Below are 21,841 nucleotides of genomic sequence, written 5' to 3'. Positions count from 1 at the left end.
ATGCCTGGCGTAGAGCGGGAAACTCAAATGACCATTACAGCGTTCATCCTCCTGGGATTTGGGGACCTTCCTGAGCTGAAGATCCCTGTATTCATGGTGTTCCTGGCTACCTACATAGTAACACTCACCAGGAATATCCTGATCTTTGCGACAGTATCATATAACCACAACCTGCACAACCCCATGTACTTTTTCCTGGGCAACCTGTCTGTCCTGGAAGTCTGCTACACTACCAGTGTCACCCCCAAGGTGCTGAAAACCCTTCTGGTTGTTCAAGAAGAGGTTTCCTTCTCTGCTTGCCTCCTGCAGTTCTACGTCTTCGGCTCTCTGGAGGTTGCCAAGTGCTTCCTGCTTGCTGCCATGTCCTATGACCGCTACTTGGCCATATGCAAACCACTGCATTACACCTCCACCATGAGCTTCCAGCTTTGCTTTCAGTTGGCAGTGGAGTCGTGGGTCATCGGGTTCCTCTCACTGATGGTCACCATGCTCATGGTTTCTATGCTTCCAATGAGATCGACCATTTCTTCTGTGACCTGACGCCCATCATTAAACTCTCCTGTGGGGACACCTACATGGTCAGGATACCGGCTTTCTTCATAGCCTCCCTTGTGTTCTTCTCTCCCTTCCTTCTAACCCTACTTTCCGACGACAAAATCATCTCCACCATCCTGAAGATTCCTTCCACCACAGGGAAGCAGAAAGCCTTCTCCACCTGCCTCTCCCACCTCATTATGGTGTCTGTGTTCTATGGCACACTGATGGTGGTTGATGTGGCTCCCACAGCCAACCAGTGGACAAACTTAAAAAAGGCCTTATCCGTGCTGTACACAGTGGTGACCCCACTGATCAACCCCATCATATACAGCCTGAGGAAAATGGAGGTCAAAGAGGCATTGAGAAAGCTTTTCAGTAAACATCTATGCTATGTGCATGACTGGGGGCTCTGGCCTATCTTGATTGCTAAATCCTTTCTCACCTTATACATGCAAGTAGTCTCATTGAAGTCAATAGCCCAAAGTCCAAGCTTTGTCAAAGCTGTTAAAGGGATTTGGATGCCCTATGCATATACAACTTAATACCAAATGAAGGATGTGCCAGTAGCTAGGACACTAGCTTGGAACTTGGGGAAACTACTTTTAGTTCCCTCTTGTGGTAAATGTTTCCTGTGTGAGCTTGGCTAAATTCTCAGTTTGCAAGGCCAGAAGGGACCACTGTGATCATCTAGTCCAATCTCCTGTATAACACAGGCCATAGAATAATCCCTGATATAATTCCTATCACAGATCTTTTAGAAAAAATAATCCAGGCTTGATTTAAAAATGGTCAGTGATGGAGAATCCACTACAACCCTTGTGAAATTGTTCAGAGGGGGCAGAGAGATATGTTGTGTTTACACATGGATTGGCACCCAGGAGGCAAATTATGTATTTAGCAGCAGAGGGGAGATGCAGATTTTTTTATGCCCTGCCCCTTGTGGGCAGTGCCCATAGTGACTGGACACGGGGAACACTTCATCCAAATATTGCCAGCAGTGCCTCAACCATGTGCCCTCATGCAGCCCCACTGACCTCAGCTAGGTTCCATATAAATGCTGTTGTACACCTAAACTAAGCAATTTGTAGAAGGGCCTTAGTTTCCTATTTGCTGCAACCAGTAGCCTTACTTTCCTGCACCCCAATATTTGTTATTACATTCAGCAGCCACTGATAAACACATATGCAAAAATGACCAGCAATGACATTAATGTTGTGCTCATTATGTTTCAGATTTAACACCCCAAAGTGATGAGATAAGTCCACTGAGTTTGATGTTTCTGCAAAAATGACATTTCTGGTATGTAATTTGAAATAATGAGATCTCAGAGTTGACACCACATTAAGATGAATGAGGGATGAGCACACCAGTCTTATAGGTATTGGTCTTGATTGTGCCTGGCCTTCCCTCTTGTGCATTGTCCCTTTGCAATGTAATGCAATGTAAAACTCTAGCAAATCAGAACTAGGGATTGCCATTTTCTGTTTCTCTGTATATCATCTAGCACAATGGGGAACCATTGTGGTTGGCTTCTAGGAGCTATGATAATATCAATGTTAATTCATGGATTTTAAGGCCAGAAGGGACCATTACAATCATCTCAACTCTACCTCCTGTGTAACACAAACCAGAGAGAGCCACCCAGTCATTCCTACATCAATCCCATATACTGTGGTTGAGCTAGAGTTTATCTTTTAGAAAGAGATGTCCAATCATGATTTAAAGGTTTCTAACCAACAGTGGAGTGAAGTTCTGGAACAGCCTTCCATGGAGAGCAATGGGGACAAAAAAACTAACTGGTTTCAAGACTGAGCTTGATAAGTTTATGGAGGGGATGGTATGCTGAGACTGCCTACAATGGCATGTAGCCAATCTGCGACTGCTAGCAGCAAAAATCCCCAATGGCCGTAGACGAGACACTAGATGGGGAGAGCTCTGAGTTACTACAGAGAATTCTTTCCCAGGTGTCTGGCTGGTGGGCATATTTGGGGTCGGGAAGGAATTTTCCCCCAGGTCAGATTGGCAGAGACCCTGGGTTTTTTTCACTTTCCTCTGCAGCATGGGGCACTGATCACTTGCAGGTTTAAACTAGTGTAAATGGTAGATTCTCTCTAACTTGAAGTCTTTGTACCATGTTTTGAGGACTTCAGTAACTCAGCCAGAGGTTAGGGGTCTATTACAGGAGTGGGTGGGTGAGGTTCTGTGGCCTGCAATGTGCAGGAGGTCAGATTATATGCTCACGATGGTCCCTTCTGACCTTAAATTCTGAGTCTATGAGAAGGCCTCTGGTACCCTCTGCTGCTCCCTACATCTGTCACAGGCAGAAACTTAGGGGGCTGCATGCCTCTTTGGTTACAGTGATGGAGCAGTGCACCCAGCTGGGCCCTGGGCCCCCACTCCAGCCAACCCTCCCCACCCAGGCCCCTCACCACCACTCAGACCACCCGCTGCAGCAAAGCCCTCTGCTCCCACTCTGGCCAGCCCCATCCAGCTAGGTTTTGTGTTCTGGAGGTCCCAAATGGGGTCATTGGCCCATGGCAGAGTAATAGGTTACAGCCATCGACTCTTATTGTGTATGTGTGGGGGTTTTGTTTGGTTTTCTGTTTTCAAAAAACCTAAAAAGCCATTTGCACTAAAAACGTTGGATAACACACTCAGCTCAGCCTACATGAGCAACGAAGATTTACACTGTTAGAGAGCTCAACTTTGGGATTTTAAAGGTTTGTAAGGGAGCTAGGTGCCTAAATCCTATTAATTCTCCCAATGACTTTAAAACCCTAAACCAGAACAAGTCTATTATTTCTCTTTCTTTGAATGTAAAGCCCCATGGGTCTAGAACCCAGGTCTTAAAACTACCAGGCAGTTAACAGCTCCAGGCTGGCTCCCAGCAGTAGCTGTAACCAGCTTGCACTCCACTTCCCAATACCCACTGTCTGCACAGACCATGGGACATTCCATCTCCAGGGTTTGATAGGCAGCAGCCCCATGGCTTCTCATTTGCTCCCTGCCCTATATAAACCCAAGGGCCATTCCAGGAAGTGTCCAAGCAACAGTGCGGATCTTCTGTAGCTGTTATGACTGTTCTTGTTCTATGCTCTTGAACTTCTGTCTTGACCTTGGACTTTGTCTCCTCACTCGGACCCTGAAACCTGACTGGGACTCTGACACTTGGTATCGACCCTGGCCTGGAACTGACCATGAACTCCTTGGCTACTCCTAGCCTCAGGTTTGCCCCTGCTTTGCCCCTTGGCCCTGACTGCCCTTGCTGAGATCCTGACATTGATAGTCTTTCAAATATCACTGGGGACTGGGCAGGTTGTGTACAGTGATCTGGGTGTATTTCATGAGGCGTAGTCAGAGTTTATTTGTGATGAAGTGGGAGTTTTCTGTAATATTTTAATAAATGTCATGTATGGCAGTGACTTACTTGCCTCGGCATTGCTACCAAGTGGATGTAAAAGGGTTAAAATGCTCTTGGGGCTGAGCTGTAGTCACTGTCTGGGGGGTAGGAATGGGTCATTAAGGAACACCTGGAACTGACCCATTTCAATGGAGGATCCAGAAAGACAATGGGAGCCCCAAGGATTGAACAATTGACACGTGCCCATGAACAACTCTGGGCAGGCGGGACATGTGAACTCAGCATGGGTCTGCAGGAGGAGAACAATGGGCCAAGAGGTGTCAGGTGGCTGGGTTAAGGGCAGCTCGTCAGCCCTCACCTGGGACTGACAGAAGGAGAGAGACAAAAATGGATTCCACGGCAGCTTGGCTGGGTGGAGCGCTGGCTGGGCCAGGATGGACTGTTAGCTGCGCTTCTCTATGCCAACACAAGGACTTCCCCAGGCTGTGTTCCAGTTGAAAAGGCTTCCTGGCATCACGGTGAATGTTTGCTGAGGCACATAGGTCCCTGAAGAATGTAAAAGTCTGTGTGACCAGGAGTCTCTCTCAATTGGACTCGCTATGCAGAGCTCATGGTGTGAAAGGCCACAAGGACTTAAAGAAAAGTGGGACACTGTGGGGGTCTGGCACACTGAAGGGGTTCCTCCAAGGGACTGTTCAAAAGTTGGGACATAGCATAGATCCTACAGCCATAAAAGGTGAACATTACAATAGGTAGTAGCCTACTTTAACTTATACCATTTTATAGCCTCCTGGTAGGCCAACGCACCTACCCACTCACCCTGTTGATATCTACCTGTCTACCTACATATACTCAGGCTGGGATTTTTCAAGAAGCCTAAGGGAGTTAGTTGACAGTCAATGGGATTTGGGTACCTAACTCCCTTAAGCTCCATTGAAAATGTAAGACCATACCCAAGTGGTCTCCCTTAGCCTCAGACTTTAAATATTCTCCTTAAATTCTTTGCATTGTTCCCTATAAAGTTTTCTCAAATATAATCATGCCTTCCTCCCTCTGAGCCTTATAGGCCAGTGATCTTCCAACTTCCTTCATTTCTGTACCGCTTTGGGAGAGAGAGACTTCTTCCAATACTTCAGTCTCCCCAGTTCTTGGTTTTCAAAATATTCCTATCTCCAGGACAGAAGGAAGAGTACCATAGGGCCTGATTTACAAAGATAGATGTCTACTAGGATTTTCAAAAGCATCCAGGCACATAACTCCCTTTGAAATCAATGGGAGCTAGGCACTTCCAAGTAATTATCTGTGTCTTCAGTCACCTAAATACCTTTAAAAAATCTGGCCCGTAGACCTTTGGAGGACAATGAATCACTGTTTGAGGTCAGCTGTGCTGGACAATAGATATTGGTTTCTTCCTTGACTGACAAGCTTTCATGAACAAGATTCCTATCCACTGTAATTTTTAATACTCAAATCCTTAGGTTTGATCTCAGCTTTTACTCAGGCCTTACTCACTGTAAAACTCCCACTGACTGAGTGAAAATTGCATTTCAATGCAAGTTGGGTGCCTAACTCCTTTAGGCTCTTCTGAAAAATACCAGCCTCCATTGCTTTACACATACAAATCACAATCACACTCTTCTCAGGAGGACCTTAAGGTGAACAACAAAACAAGGAAGAACAAAGGGTTCAGAGTAGCAGCCGTGTTAGTCTGTATCTGTAAAAAGAAAAGGAGTACTTGTGGCATCTTAGAGACTAACAAATTTATTAGAGCATAAGCTTCTGTGAGCTACAGCTCACTTCATCGGATGTATCCGATGAAATGAGCTGTAGCTCATGAAAGCTTATGCTCAAATAAATTGTTTAGTCTCTAAGGTGTCACAAGTCTTCCTTTTCTTTTTAAGGAAGAACAAAGTCAAGTTGCCTGAGAGAGCATAATGGTTGTTTCCCCTATATAACAAACTACAGCATTTTTCCTCATAAAATGGTAACTGCAGGTGGCATTGCCAGAAGCACCTGAATTATTTAGAGCACAAGTCAATGGGACTTGGTTGACCAAAATGTCTGAAAGAGGAGGTGGTGCCCCTTCTTCTGACCATTAGCCCAATGTCACTTACTGGTGTTCTGGAAGACTTAGGTTCAATTACTCATTCTACCTCCTGTAGAGCAGGGACTGAAACTTTGACCTCCCAGTTGAGTGCTCCAATCCCTATTGTATAGGGTATGCTGGAGTGGAGTTTTCTCAAGCTTTCCTATTGAAGCTATCCCACTTTATATAAAATACTTGGCTAGTCATTGGGTTAGAAAGATTGAGTAAAATTACACTGTTGCCCAGTGTTAGGGGACTCCTTTGGTAGGTTCAACGCCGTGGTCCATTGAGTATTTAATTTAATTTATACAATGTGGCACAGCTTCAAAACTCTGGAATACCTTATAGCCCAGAGATTAAGGCACTTTCGGCAGAGATGGGAGATCTCATTTCAAATCTCTGCCCCCACAACAGGTAGACATGGGAAGAGAACCATGGTCCCCCACATGCAAGGAGAGTGACCTAACCAATGGACTGAATTTACAAAAAAAGCAGCAGCAGAGGGACTCCTCTTCCTCCTGCTCTTTTGTGAATTTAGCCCAATATTTATTTTTCTGGTTGAAACAATTCAGCAAAATTTCTGTTAAAATCATGAATAATTTTGAGTTGACCAAAACTTCCTTTTTGGCGAATAAACTATTCATCTGAAAAAACTTACAATTTATCTCCTCCTTTTTCTCATCGGCTATTTACTGTCATCATATACAGTCTATTTACTCCTTTTTCCCATTCCCTAGCCTGTGTCCATTTATTAGGGAAGTTTAAGGCTATTTGGCCATGTTGTCTTCTTGTGTTAATTATATATTATGGCTAGGAGATTCAAAGGAATGTAGGGGAGATTAAATGATTTGCAATTAGGATGTAAGCTCCTTAGGCTGTTTTGAAAATAGGAGTCTAAATACATGCCTTTTTCTTGACTGTTGCTGAGATTGGATACCTAAATCCTTTGATAATCCAAGCCTCATTGCTCTCATTTTTAGGCACTACAGAGCATGGCTTAAGTGCTGACCTAGCCCAGTGTTACTGGTAGATTGTTACAGAGGCTGAACTTCAGGGATCTTGTCCCGGGGGAACAAAACAGCATTTAAACATTTCTCAAGAAATTAGCTTTTAGTCTTGGAGTCAGCTCAGGAAAGGCACTTTGCTCCATTCCCACAGATAACCCTACACACCTTGAGTGGTTTCACTGTTCCGACTAAAAGGACCTATTGGATGTTTTGAGATGCTGTATTCCAGACGCGGATAGACAGACTAGATAGTCTACCTACCTACGTTCTGTTTTGGCTAAGAAAACAGAAAGAGAAAATCACAGGTCAAAATCATCTCACCATATTTATGATCCGTGTTTAATAGGGAGGTGAGTTGATTCATAGTTTTAATCCCTTTTCTTTCAATTTCAAAGGATCAGATTCTGCCCCACTTATCTAGGGGTGGGTCTCTCTGCGGAGTCCCATTGACTTCTGCCTGGATGCTGCAGTCTGCTCACACAGAGTCAGTTACAGCACTGGGGCCATGGCTGGCAACCCAGCTACTATTTGAATCATCCAGCTCGCTCTCTCATGCACAACAGCACTGAGACAAATGAGTGTGTATGTGTGTGTATGATGGGCATTCTCTGGAGAAGGAGTTTAGCTTTTGTGGGGGTATGTATGGGTTAAGTAAAGACATGGAAAACCGCTGGTGTGCTGGCATGGTATTGGGGAGTAGGCACGGGCATACACTATTCCTTTGCTTGATAGATAAAGTGTCTCCTCTCCCTTCTCCTTGTAAAGGATTAATAAGTTTTGCAGCTGCATCAGAAATGTGGGATCTAAACGATACCTTTTGGAAAAGCAGTGTTATCTCCTCCTCCCTTCCTTTCCCAGCTACATAAGCGAGCCGTGGGTCATGGCCCCTTCCTCCCTCCCCTGAGAACTGCTGATTAAGGGAACTTGTAGCAACAAATGACTGCAAAGAAATGTATTTTCAAGGTAAAGATGTGTGTATAACATGCATAATGCTGTCATCAGTCAAGAGGGGTGGGTATGATCATAGTATGGGAGTTTCTATTACTTAATAAGGGATTTTAGGGTGTTGTTGCAGATGTAGGCATTTACATACTAACTCAAATAAAAAGAGTGTGCTGTAAATAATCCAGTGCTTACTCGACAATTGGGTCGAGGGGAACAAGTATCACAATAAAGAAGCCTGTACTCAAATCTACCTCTGGGTCAAGCTGCTCCTTCTTCTAACAGCTTTGGAATTCACTTTTCACACAATTTGCCTATGTTGACATTCAGGTTCTAGTACAAGATATCTTTGTTTGGGTATTTGTCTGATTAGCTGATGATGGGGGGGGGGGATATTTAATTTCTCTCTGGGATACATACAGGATTAAACATCAATTTGACGTTGGACAGAACACTGGCTTCATTCCCATTTCCACTAAAAAATCAGTGTCAAAATAGTCACACACTTCCAAGAGGGCAGGACAGATTCTCTTATGTATGAGCAGCCTGATATTCAGATGTGCAGGACACTGAGTCAAAAGTCCCATTAGATCAGATTTTCAAAGGACCTTTAGTGATTTTTAGGCACGAAAGTCCCATTAATTTTCCATCAGACCCCTCTTTTTCAAATCATGTCAACATGCCTTGAAAGTGTTTTCTGGGGACATTAATTTATTGTGATAATTATTAATGTCCCTCAGTATTATACAAGGCGGATTTTTTTAAAAAAGAAATAACTTTCACAACATATTAAATCTTTACACTTAAAAAGAAGAAAGCTGCTGTCTAAAATGTATCCCCATGAGTCACCAATGAATCCTGGCTGAACGGACTCTGTAGATTTGTGTGGTCAGGAGTTTTGTTAAAACCTCTACAGAATTTCTGCATTTCAGGTGCTCAAATTCATTCCTTGTCATTTGACTTTCCTGCACATTCTCACCGTGCCTAAGAGTGCTGTCTGCTGGAAGTCACTGACCATGATGTCCTGCACTCCTAACGTGTTTTATCCCTAGGGATTGCACCATGTGCCCCAACAACTGCTGGGATTGTCTTTAGTCTACTTTTCCATAATTGCTCGCCTTCAAGGCAGTGTTCTTCATACTTCTCTCCTTCTTATTTTGATGTTTCTGTCTGCTGGCATGACAATATCAATTAACATGGGCTTGTTTGTTGTCTTTTCTACCACTTTGTCGGACTGCACCATTCGGTCCGTGACAATTGCCAGATGCCATAAAACTTACCCTCTTCATTTTCTAGAGTGCTTTCAGTTTGGTGTTCGTAATAGCACATAGTTTGTGACAAGCATGGATTTGTACAGAGTCTCCAGTGCAGACACTTGGTAACCTCACTGTATCTGTTCATATAGTCTCTCCCAGATAGGCTCTAGCAGTTGCTCAATACATGCTCCGCCAGCTCTTCCTTTTTAGAACACATCCTGCGGCTCGGGGAGCAGTTGTCAGTCAATTTTATTTCTTAAATAATTAAGCCCCTTAAAGATTTTTCTTGTCCACTCATAATGATGCTCTGTCTCTTTTTTGAGGGATCCTTCTACAAGTCATGAGTTTGTTATTCTTCTATCACCAATAGGTTTGATCTCTCTCCACCACTGTCCATGCATTGATCTCTGTGTAAATCGTTCAAATCTTTTTTGGCAGTTTGCTTTCTCCTTTCTTCCATGCTTTCTTGGGCTTGGATGCAGCACAGTCATTGCTTGTTATTGTGACTGGATGATCTTTATTCTGGTTGACTCCTCATATATTTTGATATTATAATCTTCATTATCAATTGCTTCCTCCACAGATAGCAGAGGTTTTCCTTCATCACATCATGGGATGAACATCCTGTCCATGACTTGATTGCTATCTAATAATCTGTGCATCACCAACAGCTGTCTTCTTTGGATGTCAATTTTTTCCTTCTCCTCTTGATTCCACTTGATCACTCCAGCAATATTCTGTACTACAGGCATCCCCCACATAATAGTAGCTCAGATCAAATTCTTAGACTTGAGTTTTGTTCATTGAGTAGATCTTATACAACTGTAATATTCTTTCCTCACTTTTTTTCCCCAATTTCTTCTGTTGTAGCTCCGACATTTCCCTGATTCCAAGATATTTGTAGAGGTCATGCTGAAATATCCTGGATTGTTCTTTCATTAACTTGTATGTTATCAGATTGTACCAGTCTGGCCATCTTTACAGATGCTGACACACATTTAGCTAAGCCAGCCTGTAGATTTATATCTTCATCAAACTTTTCCACACATCATTGATATCTACAGCTCCTTTTTGTGACTGTTCATGAAATTTCAGATTGCTCATGTCTAACAAATTCTTAAATGGTTGTTGCTCTTTGCTGATATGGTAAATTGTGGTTATCTCAACAAGCATCCATGTCAGTGGCAGCATGGTTACCACAAACAGCACTGGTGCTCAGGAATCCCCTTGAAAGATTTCTTTTTTAATTTGAACCTCACCAATGAGTCCCTTCCAGATAGAGTCGAGTGTTCCAGTTAAACATAGATTGCTGTAGAAAGGAAATGATCTGTGGATGAACCTTGGACATTTTCAGTGTCTCAGTGATCCTTGATTGTGAGACACTGTTGGATGCTCTCTGGTAGTCTACCCATACAATTGCTAACTTTTTTCTTTCTTTGTTTTGAATCTTCTGTGATCCGCCTCTTGAGCCAGAGGTGGCCTTTTGTTCCTTTCATGTTTACTGTGCTGCCTTTTTGGTCAGGAATCAGCATTCCATTGTGAGCTAGCACTATCCAGATCTTCTTTGCCGGAATTATTATTAGAAGTTTCCATATAGTTGGTAAACACGTGGTCAGTCTATAATTCCTATAATTCATAGGATCACTACAACTTTTTCTTTCTTTCTTTCTTTCTTTCTTTCTTTCTTTCTTTCTTTCTTTCTTTCTTTCTTTCTTTCTTTCTTTCTTTCCCTGTATGAGAAGAGTTGTCCCTGTCACCATCCATCTTGGAAATCCATTCTTCAAACATTTATTAAGTTGTTCAAATAAACAATCATGGAGTGTTGTAATGCATTTCAGCCAGAATCCATGCATCCCATCTGGTCCAGATGATTTCCAATTTTTCATTTATCTCAGTATCTCATTTCTTTCTTTGCTCTTTTTGTGTATTCCTCTGTGGTGTGTTTTGTAAACTTTTCCTCTCATTTTTAATCTGGTTTGCTATCTGCTTATGTTGTACAGTCTCAGACCAGATTTCCTTCCAGAAGCAGTGAAACTCATCTGCTCTCTATTTTTGCCTATTCTGTTTTTTAACATCAATCAGATGAAAGAATCTCCTAGGGTCTCTGGTGAAGTGACTTTTCTCTTTATACTAATAACTTTGTGCTGAAATATTTCAAGTCCATGACTAAGTGATCAGCTTCTCTTTACATTGTTCCTTCATAACTTTCACATCCTTTCATTCCACTGATATTTCATCTCCAAGGCTGTTTGCTGTTCTTTTCTCGACAAATGATTTTTCTCATATTCATCCAGTAGGCTGGTATCTCAACAAAAAAGCATACTCTTCTGTTTTAACCTTCATTTCCATGGAGGTTCTTAGATATAGGAAGTTTTCCAATGGTTCATATGTTCATTGGTTTACCATCAAGCCATCTGAGCTGCTACTGTTACTGTAGCATAAATTATATAATTGTACTGGCTAATCCTTGTTGTTTTTTTTTCTCCACTTTCCTTGAGCACTTCATTAAGTTACTTGCATTATATCATCCAGTGTGTGATGGTCTACAAATTTCACAGTTGGTAGCACTGGTGCTCAATGTCTCTTACACTCTGCATGATCTCGATCAACAAATCTTTCATATTTTCTGTACTTTCCTCAGGTGCTCTTTCCCTCCTTCATTTGTCCTCAAATTTTCTTCCATTTCTGGTTTCTGTTTATCCTATGTCACTGCTCCCACCAAAATGTTTGTATGTAGTTCTACATGACTAATCTCCCTTTTCAGGCTTTCAATCTCCATTTGTGTCAATTCTCCTATTTGGAATAAAGCTCTTAGTTGTGCAGTGAATCTATGCTCAGTCATTTCTTTCTCGGTGCTGTCGTTTCTCTCCTTCCAGTGTTGGAGCATTTGTTTGCTCCAGGCTCTCTTCTGGTTTTGCCAAAAGACAACCTCAGATCACTTCTTGGTTTATAAGGCAAGTCATTTTCACTCTGTTGTCACAAATGATCTCTGGTTGTTTTGGACAGTTGCATGATACATGAGGTTGCCCACCTCCACACAAAACACTCTACTGGGGAGGAGGCTGTCATCCAGATAAGGTATTCTGAGGCCCACTTTAGAGGTAATCGATAATATTATGAATGCCATATTCTCCATACTGGTTTGTGTTGACGGGCTATACCCCGTTGGGTGGGAAACCAGAATTTCTAGGCCTCGGTGGTTTCTTCCTCTTCTAGAATTCTAGAGATTTTAATGGGGATCAATCCAATAAGATACTATAGATATTACGTTCTGTAGTTTTTGTAGAGTATATGTAGAATTGGCCAGATCTCATGCTGGTGTGCATCAGCCATAACTCCATAGGCATCAATGGCCCAATTCTCCAGCTGGTGTAAATCAGCTGTAGCTCTATTGAAGTTAAGGGGACAGATTAAAGAGGTATTAGGACAGAGAGAAACAGCAAGAGAGTGACTTTATATCCTGGTGGTTAGGGCACTCAACTCCAGATGCAGGAGGCTGAGTATCCAGTGCCTCTGCTCCAAAGCTTTTTTATTATTTAACCACAGTGGAACAGCTTCAACAGGAGAGAATGAGGGAGCGCTATGTCTGACTGTCCTAGGGTGAACAGATGTCCCGATTTTATAGGGACAGTCCTGATTTTTGGGTCTTTTTTCTTATATAAGCTCCTATTTCCCCACCCCCCCCCACCCCATCCCAATTTCTCATGCTGTCTGATGACCCTAGATTGTCCCAATATCACAGCTGAGCAGAGTTTTGTCTATTTTGAACACACATTTTATAGGATGTAGTAGGCCTCTCTTTACATTCATCCTACTGATCAGATGATCTCTACAAGCCATTTCAATTTACTTGTGTGTTAATTTCATTTTTTCCAGTCTGACAGGTCAGTTTTCCTGATTAAGGATCAATGGGAAATCAAACTGAAGTGACTGAATTTATTATCCTGGGACTTTCCAATGACCCACAGATGTAGATTTTCCTCTTCTTGATATTTTTAGTTGTCTACCTAATCACGCTTTTGGCAAACATGGTGATCATGCTGGTGATAAGGGCTGATCCTCACCTTCACACCACAATGTACTTCTTCCTGTCTCATTTATCCTTTGTTGATATCTGCTGTTCCTCAGCCATTGTCCCTAAGATGTTGGTGCATTTCCTAGCAAAGCACAAAACCATTTCTGTCAATAGTTGCATTGCACAGATGTTCTTCATTTTCCTGCTGGCTACTACTCAAACTTTTATTCTCTCAGCTCTGGCTTATGACCGCTATGTTGCCATCTGTGACCCATTGTGTTACATGGACACAATGAGGAAAGGGATCTGTGTTCAGCTGGTGAGTGGTGCATGGGCAATAGGCTTCTTCCATGCCCTGCTTAACACTGTTTTTGCCCTCAAGTTGCATTTCTGTGGGACCAATCAAATCAGCCATTTCAGCTGTGAGCTCCCTCCTCTGTTACAACTGTCCTGCACTGAGACCCTCACCTTTCAAGTGGTGCTTCTTACTTCTGCTTTCATATTTGGATCAAGCACCTTTGTATTCACCCTGATTTCCTACATTCACATCATCTCCACCATCCTGAGGTTACGCTCTGCGGGGGGCAGGCATAAAGCCGTCTCCACCTGCAGCTCCCACCTTACTGTGGTTGGTTTGTTGTACTTGACAGCTTTTTTCCAGCACACAAAACCCAGCTCAGTCTCCCCTGTGGTTCTGGATGAAATATTCTCCATCCAGTACAGTATCTTGACCCCCATGTTAAACCCCATCATCTACAGCCTGAAAAACAAGGAGGTGAAAACAGCTGTAGGGAAAATGTTGGGGAAATTCAAATTTCTCAAGTAGTGTTGATCTTATTTTTTTAAAAAAGCAAAGAACATAGAACTGTGGATAACTTGTGTTTGGGAGGTTCTCAGCTCAGGTATCTAACACTTTGGCCGAAGCCTCAGCTGGTCTAAATCAGTGTGGCTCCATTGAACTCAGCAGGCCACGTCCCCATTGGGTGGAAGAGACACTGGAGCAAAGGGGACAGGATCCTGGGTCTCCATCAAGGGTGAATACTAGAAGCACCAGGATCTAGAGCCATTCATGCACTTGTGCGCTCGCGCTCTCTCTCTCGCTCTCTTTGGGCAAATATCTCTTTCAATCTGACCCACTGACTTCAACGGTGCTCTGGCTAATTTATACCACTAGAGGATCTAGCCAGTTCTATGAAAAGAACATCTTTGTCTATTGCATTCTGTAGTTCTTCTCGAGTATTTTGTTGAAAACCCTATTTAATATCCGTAGTATCTTATAGGACACATCACTATTAATGTCTCTGTCTCCACTAATAACAATAATTAATAATGAGTGTGATCCCCAGCTGGGTCAAGATGCACAAAGGAATTAAGGCTGTATGAGGAGAGATTGAGAGAGAGACATATCAGGTATCCCATATCGCAGTGGTTTCGGCACCCACATGGGAGGAAGCAGATCCCTTTTAAAAATCTTTCTCCTTATCAGGCACTTGAGTAGGGTCTGCTACATCCCTAACTACTAGGGTAAAAGTTGAGGGGTTTCCTCCACCTTATTCCTTCTTCTCCTCTCCCCTCTATCACCATGGTTTCTTGCCACCTTAGGTGGGGTTAGAGCAGGGGTGGGCAAACTTTTTGGCCCAAGGGCCACATCAGCATTGCAAAACTGTATGGAGGGCCTGGTAGGGAACCTGACTGACTCAGGTATCTGACTGACACTTTGGGCCAAATCCTCCACTGGTCTAAATCAGTGTAGATCCATTGAATTCAATTGCCCAGATTCCCAGGGCGTGTAAATCAGTCATAGATCCCCAGCTGAGGCTAGATTCACAAAGGGATTTAGTCTTGAACAGGAAAGATTTAGAGAGACCCACATCAAAATATCCCATAATGTGGGTCAAGGCACGCACATGGGAGGGGGCAGATCCCTGTTTCAATCATTTCTCCTCATCAGACACTTGAAGTAGGGGTCCCCCACATCAGAGATGAGTACCATAACCACTGGGATAAAAGTTATGCTGGAGCTCCTCTCCTAATTCCCTCCCCTTGTTGGCATAAAAACAAAGGGATATAACTGGCCATGAACAAATTCAGGCTGGAAATTAGAAGGTTTCTCACCATCAGAGGGGTGAGATTCTGGAACAACCTTCCAACAGGAGCTGTAGGGATGCACAACTTAATTAGTTTTAAGAGAGAGCTGGATAAATTTATGAGTACAACTGTAGGATGGTATTTTTTGAGATATTGGGGGGCATGGCTTAGCAGCCCTGGGCCCTCACTTCTGGTTTATGTCTTAGGTTCCTCTTCTTGGGACTCTTCTTGACTCTCACCCAGCACATTTCACTTCAATTTTGACTTTTTTCTTTTTTTTACTCTTTTATTTACTTTCAAATGCTATTTTTTAATTTTATTTTTTTTTAATTTTCCATTTTTGAAAATATTTTTTTTATATTTTTTTCTTTTTAATATCTTTATATTTTTATTGCATTTTATATTTTTTGTTTTATAGTGTTTATTTTAATTTTACATTTTGGCTTATTTTACTTACTTTTTTATATTTCATTTCTATTTCTTTTATAATAGTGTTTTATTTCTTTTTATTTTGTTTGATGTATTTGCAAAACTAAATGTCACTGAAAATGACACATCCCAGTAGAAAGTTTTGATTTTGATGAATCCACATTTGTATCAGAAAATTTTCAATCAGCATCCCATTGAGTGCTCTAGTCAAGGTGTGGGCTTCAACTACAATCCCAGTTTATGTATTGCAGTATTATCTCTTATCCAGATTATCCCCAATAATAGCTTTTAATTACCTGCAGTGCGTGCTTGGCCATATAAAGAGACTGAGAATTTCCTCTATGAATGACTCTATGGCCATCTCTCTGGCTGATGACTGCAATGATGATGGGGATGTGAGATGCTTCCAGTAGCCTGATTTCCATTAAAACCAGGCCCACAGAAACCCCTATGTGGTGCTCTAGGCAGAGGAAAAGTCTTTGAGATGCCCTCACCCAAACCCCCAACTTCAGGTCCCTAAATCCCTCACACTCTAGACTGTAACCGAGAGGTCACTGCCTCACCCCTGTATTCAAAGCCTATGTAATCAATACTGAGAAAATCATTCAGTTTTCAGAATGTCACTAAGCAGTTTGAATCAACGATATCCCTTGGCAGAGAAATTCAGAAGTTAATATACGATGATCACAAAGCAGCATAAAAACTGATCTACGTGGTACAGCACAAATTAAATCAAATGATGACCACCTAAAAAGGCTTAGGAGGTTAGGGTTTGGACTGGCACAACCTCATTGATGGCACACTGGTATCTGTCAGGGACAACGGAAGCTTCTGAAGTCCAAACGAAGCCGATTTACAGCCAGCAAAATTGTGGGGTGTTTTACCAGCCAAAACGAGGCTGTCAGAATTCAGGGAATCCAGTGCCTACTCCTTCATTTGCCAGACTCCTCCTGGTGATCTGGTTTTCTCACTGCACACCACAAGTGTCTGCTCTTTGGAGCAGAATGAAAGGAGCAAGGCTTATTCTTTAGCCAATCAGAAACATTAGGGTTTTTACACAGATCTGAGCTTGCCTTAGCAGCATGTTTCTGTGTCAGTTTTTCTCATTCACTCTCAGATGTCATAAGCCTCCATTATATGACTCCAAGCCCTCATTCTGTGTGCTCAGCCTAGTATTTGGGCGTGTGACCTGAAGGAGAGGGAGCATTTGAACATTAATGCATTTAAATTGACAATGTGATATTGACATTTAACAAGTGCCGTTCTTGTTCTATTGTAGAGTTTGGTTCATTTCCGCCATGGCAGACACGGAACAGGGAAATCAAACCTCCCTCACAGAATTCATCCTCCTGGGATTTGGGAATATCCCCAAACTGCAGATCCTTCTCTTCCTGATGTTCCTTGTGAGTTACATTGTGACCATGGCTGGGAACATCCTCATCATGGTGCTAGTTGTGACTGATCAGCACCTTCATACCCCCATGTACTTCTTCCTGGGGAACTTGTCCTGCCTGGAGACCTGCTACACCTCCGCCCTCCTGCCCAGGATGCTGGCCAGTTTCCTGACTGGGGACAGAACCATTTCTGTGGGGGGCTGCATCACACAATGTTACTTTGTTGGCTTCTTTGCAGCCATCGAGTGTTATCTCATAGCAATGATGTCTTATGATCGGTACCTAGCGATATGCAAACCACTGCATTATGCAACTCTTATGAATGGCAGTTTCTGCCTCCAGCTAGCAGCTGGGTCTTGGATAAATGGGTTACTGGCTAGTTCCATAGTAATGGGTATGATGTTACAATTGACTTTGTGTGGTCCCAATGAAATCGATCATTTCTTCTGTGAATTTACAGAAATAATAAATCTCTACTGCAATGACATCTACCAGGTAGAGCTTTTAATTACCATTCTGTCTGCTTTATTCACCCTGCCCCCATTTGCTTTAACTGGGATATCCTATGTGTGTATCATCTCCACCATCCTGAGAATCCCTTCCACCTCCGGGAGGCGAAAGGCCTTTTCTACCTGCTCCTCTCACCTCATTGTGGTGACAATTTTCTATGGGACCCTGATCATTGTGTATCTGCTACCAAAAAGCAACACACTCAGAGACCTCAACAAAGTGTTCTCTGTCTTCTACACAGTTCTGACTCCTATGGCCAATCCCTTCATATACAGCCTGAGAAACAAAGAGGTGAAAGAGGCTCTGAGAAAAAAATGCCAGTAAATGTGTTGATTAATATCTCATGATTTTTAAGCCATTCTCATCATTTTTTCCAGACCTGTCTCATTAAGTTTTGTGATACAGCATGGCCAGAAGGCAGCAGGAGAGTGATCTAGGAGAGATATGTAAGTCCCAGGATGAGGAGAAGCCTTATTCCCTGTAGAGGGAAGAAAGGTTTCTATAGATTAATTACAAGCACCTGACGCCAATTAGAGCACCTGAAGCTAGTCACCTGATAAAAAACCCCTGCTTCAATCAGCCAGAGAAAGGAGTTGGAGCAGAGTGCAGTTTGGAGGAGTTGAAGTAGAGGAGAGTTTGGAGAAGTGTCATGGCTGGCTAGAAGACCAAGACCCTAGGTAAAGAGACACCCGGCTTGTGCAAAGAGAGGGGGCAGGAAGCCCCACAAGCTGAAGAGCAGAAGAGGGAAGTAGCCCAGGGGAAGGAAGCACTAGTTCAAGTGGTTTACCACTACCCCTGGGCTGGGACCTGGAGTAGAGGGCGGGCCTGGGTTCCTCCCTCTCCACTACCCTTCTCTGGGTTACTAGTGGGACAGTAGATACCCTAGTTCAGGGGCAGGAAACTGCGCCCTGAACCCCACCCCCAAGAAGAGGAAGCGCGGGACCCATCACAATCGTCCCAGCAATTTGCCACAGTTTGCACATTTGGGGTTGAGTTTATGGGCTTGTTTTTGGGTCAGTCTACCCTGCAATCATGGGATGTGATTTCAGCTGGTGTAGACAGTCCCCAGCGAGCTTTATTCTAGCGACCAAGTACTGGAGCATTAGCGCTGCGGCAGGGCTCGCTTCAGCTGCGACTAGCCATGCAAGTAAGTTCACCGGGTTCCAGCTGGGCTGCTACAGCCCAGCCTGAAGCACACGCTGCTGCAGCTCCATTGCTCGGGTACCTGAGCTGGCTAGATTAAAGCTGACTCGGGTGTGTCTACACGAGCTGCAGTCACACCCCGTCATGGCCGCGCAGACATCCCCCTCGCTGCAGCGTTAGCTCGAGGCCCAACTTGAGTTTAACTCAAGCTGTGGCTTTTGTCATTTTTATATATAATTGTAAAACCCAACAATTATGTTTGGGGTTTTTTTTGTTTTTTTTTACTGTACCCTGGATTTTTAACAATTTAAGGCAGAACACTTTTTGTTGCGTTGTCTTTTTGTATTCTGGTCAATTTGTTTAGGCAAAACTCTAAAAAGCAAGCTAATACTATTTTTGAAAGAGCTCTTTTAAACATTTAGAAACTATAACGTGTCTTTTTATGTTTTATTTTATTATTGGAAAATTCTTCTTTACATGATGGTTTTGTATAATATTGCTATTCCCCAGGAACTTATTTCTTCACAATTTACATTCCTGTAAGCTATTTTTACAGGGGGTTTTCTTACTATGCAAGGCATTTCAACAAAAAATTACTAAAAATCTTTCTTTAAGTTGTGTCACAGAGATGGTAGTTATTTAGTTATGGAAGTTGAGTAAACAGCATCTTTTTCAAATGTAAAAACAAGCTTACATTATTTGTAAAATTTGTGATACTATAGCTTTTAATCAGTTTATTCAATTGTAATCCTGTGATTAAAAATATTTCACTGAAAAAATAAGTTGTTTTTTTTCAAAAAGGGGGTGGGGGTTATTGTTTCTTCAGATAACAGGGTGAGTGGGGTCTGTCTTTATCTTACTCCTTCATACATACAGTTAGAAAAGCTTCATGACAAAGGGGTGTCTCCTTGTTGCAAAATGTTGCTTGCCTAGTGTCATGTTTAGATCCAATATAAAAGCATGCTAATATAACTTTATTTCTAAATTTTCTGCAAGAAAAGAATTTAACAGCTTCAGATAACGGGTGAGAGGGAGCAGTATCTTACTCCTTCATGCAATTACTCAAGCCACATGGCTTTTGTTTTTTTAAGCTTTTATTGTAAATGGAAGGAATATTACATTCACCCCCAAAATCTTCACACTTTTTAGAAAGGATATCCTGTAAAGCGGTGTTACAAAGTTTAAATTAAAAGGCCTCCTTTCAGCTAAAGTCAATGGGTGCTAATTTCCAATAAATGTAAAGACTATAAAAATACATTACTTTAAGTAGATGGAATAAGAGAAATTGATATAAAGGTTAGCCATAACTTTCATGAGGGTCTTTCTTCCATTTTTAAAGACCAAGGGTAAATGCATAGTGTAAAAAAAGTAGTTTAACTTCTGGTACAAAACTGAAAACAAATAAGGATGTTTGCTAAATGTTTGTTAGATGGGGTGGGATCTGAGTTACTACCGAGAATTCTTTCCTGGGTGTCTGGCTGGTGAATCTTGCCCATATACTCAGGGTTTAGCTGTTCGCCATATTTGGGGTCGGGAAGGAATTTTCCTCCAGGGTAGATTGGAAGAGGCCCTGGAGGATTTTCGCCTTCCTCTGTAGCATGGGGCACGTGTCACTTGCTGGAGGATTCTCTGCTCCTTGAAGTCTTTAAACCACATTTGAGGACTTCAATAGCTCAGACATAGGTGAGGTTTTTCGCAGGAGTGGGTGGGTGAGATGCGTTGTGCAGGAGGTCAGACTAGATGAACATAATTGTCCCTTCTGACCCTAGTATCTGACTCTATAAATTTACATAAATTTGGTAAATAAAAATCTACAGAAATGCTTCTTTTGATTGGTGTTTTAAAAGTTTGTTAAAACTTTACTTGGTTTAATTGTTTTGATTTAAAAAAAATTAAGAGTCAGGGGGTGGGGGGGAAAGAGTCTTATCTCTGGTATAAAGTGTTAACTCTTTTTAAATAAGATTTTTCTTTTAAGTTAGCCTGTGTGTGTGCTTTGTATAAAGTGTGTAAATGTAAAGCTTTCTTTACAGATTACAAAGAATAAGTTTTTAGAACAGTTTTCCTTTAGGCAAAACTTTAAAGGCTGGTGTAATTGTTAAAATTTTACTTGGTTTAACAGCATTTAGACTTTTTAAAAGTTATGAAAGAAAAAGGATGTGGGGGAGAAACAGCTTCTCTTATCTCCTATTAACTGTTTTACATAAGCTGTTTTTTTTCTTTTAAGATAGCCTGTGTGTGTTTAGCATAAATAGTGTAAATTTAAAGCTTTTTATATTTATATATTTTATATTGCAGTGGGGGAGATTTAGGTTGGATATTAGGAAAAACTTTTTCACTAGGAGTGTGGTGAAACACTGGAATGCGTTACCTAGGGAGGTGGTGGAATCTCCTTCCCTAGAAGTTTTTAAGGTCAGGCTCAACAAAGCCCTGGCTGGGATGATTTAGTCAGGGATCGGTCCTGCTTTGAGCAGGGGGTTGGACTAGATGACCTCCTGAGGTCCCTTCCAATCCTGATATCCTATGATTCTATGATATAGCAGTTTTTCCTTTTGGCAAAGATTTAAAAAGCAAGCTAAAGACTGGTATATTACTACAAAAACTTGTGTTCGGTACCGCATTCGTCTTTTCATTCCTTTGTTTAAAGAGCTGTGTTTTTAAACAGACCACTGGTCAAAAGCCACTCCTCTTGGGATGTTGTGATTGGTTCATGGCAAGATATTCTATGGTGTTGCTATAGAACAGCTCCTGATTGGCTCAACCAAGAGGCATAGTTTGCGCCAGGTTGGCTGACCCTGGATTTGCTGGCATTTGACTAGCGGTAGGTGCAGGGGTAAGATGCTTTTCTCTTCTCTCTGCCATGTGGTCAGTGACACAGGTTTAGATAGCTTTGACCTGTCTCTGTCTCTAATCTAAAGTGCCCAAATGACTTTGACTTTCTATGACACCCAGATTTGCAGATTTTTGTTTTAAATCCTATATAAGCAGGAGAATAGTCCTGCTATTGTGGGGAACTTTCCTGGCTTCTGCACTACCCCAGTGAAGTGGGCTAGCGAAAGGATCTGAGTCCTCGCTC

At 42.2% G+C, this 21,841-nt stretch overlaps 2 protein-coding genes and 1 pseudogene across 2 annotated transcripts; all 3 read left to right on the top strand.

Annotated features, from left to right (window-relative positions):
• On the top strand, nt 1–1,828 carry LOC140898176 (olfactory receptor 6B1-like). The gene is given in 3 exon segments (XM_073311605.1): nt 1–493; nt 496–912; nt 1,770–1,828. Coding segments are annotated over 3 exon segments (969 nt in total).
• Nucleotides 1,829–13,097: 11,269 nt separating this feature from the next.
• On the top strand, nt 13,098–14,030 carry LOC140898331 (olfactory receptor 5G9-like; annotated as a pseudogene).
• A 2,989-nt stretch (nt 14,031–17,019) lies between these two features.
• LOC140897698 (olfactory receptor 10A7-like) lies at nt 17,020–17,949 on the top strand. The gene has a single exon (XM_073310635.1). The coding sequence runs from the start codon at nt 17,020–17,022 to the stop codon at nt 17,947–17,949; it is 930 nt and encodes a 309-aa protein (XP_073166736.1).
• The last annotated feature ends 3,892 nt before the right edge of the window (nt 17,950–21,841 follow it).

The sequence above is a fragment of the Lepidochelys kempii genome, chromosome 14, assembly GCF_965140265.1.
Source record: "Lepidochelys kempii isolate rLepKem1 chromosome 14, rLepKem1.hap2, whole genome shotgun sequence".
NCBI lineage: Eukaryota > Metazoa > Chordata > Testudines > Cheloniidae > Lepidochelys > Lepidochelys kempii.
The sequence above is the reverse complement of the archived record's forward strand: the minus strand, read 5'-3'. Positions and strand labels throughout refer to the sequence as shown.

Excerpts from the sequence above, each read along its gene's own strand:
- LOC140897698 (XM_073310635.1), top strand. The coding sequence starts at position 17,020 with ATGGCAGACACGGAACAGGGAAATCAAACCTCCCTCACAGAATTCATC.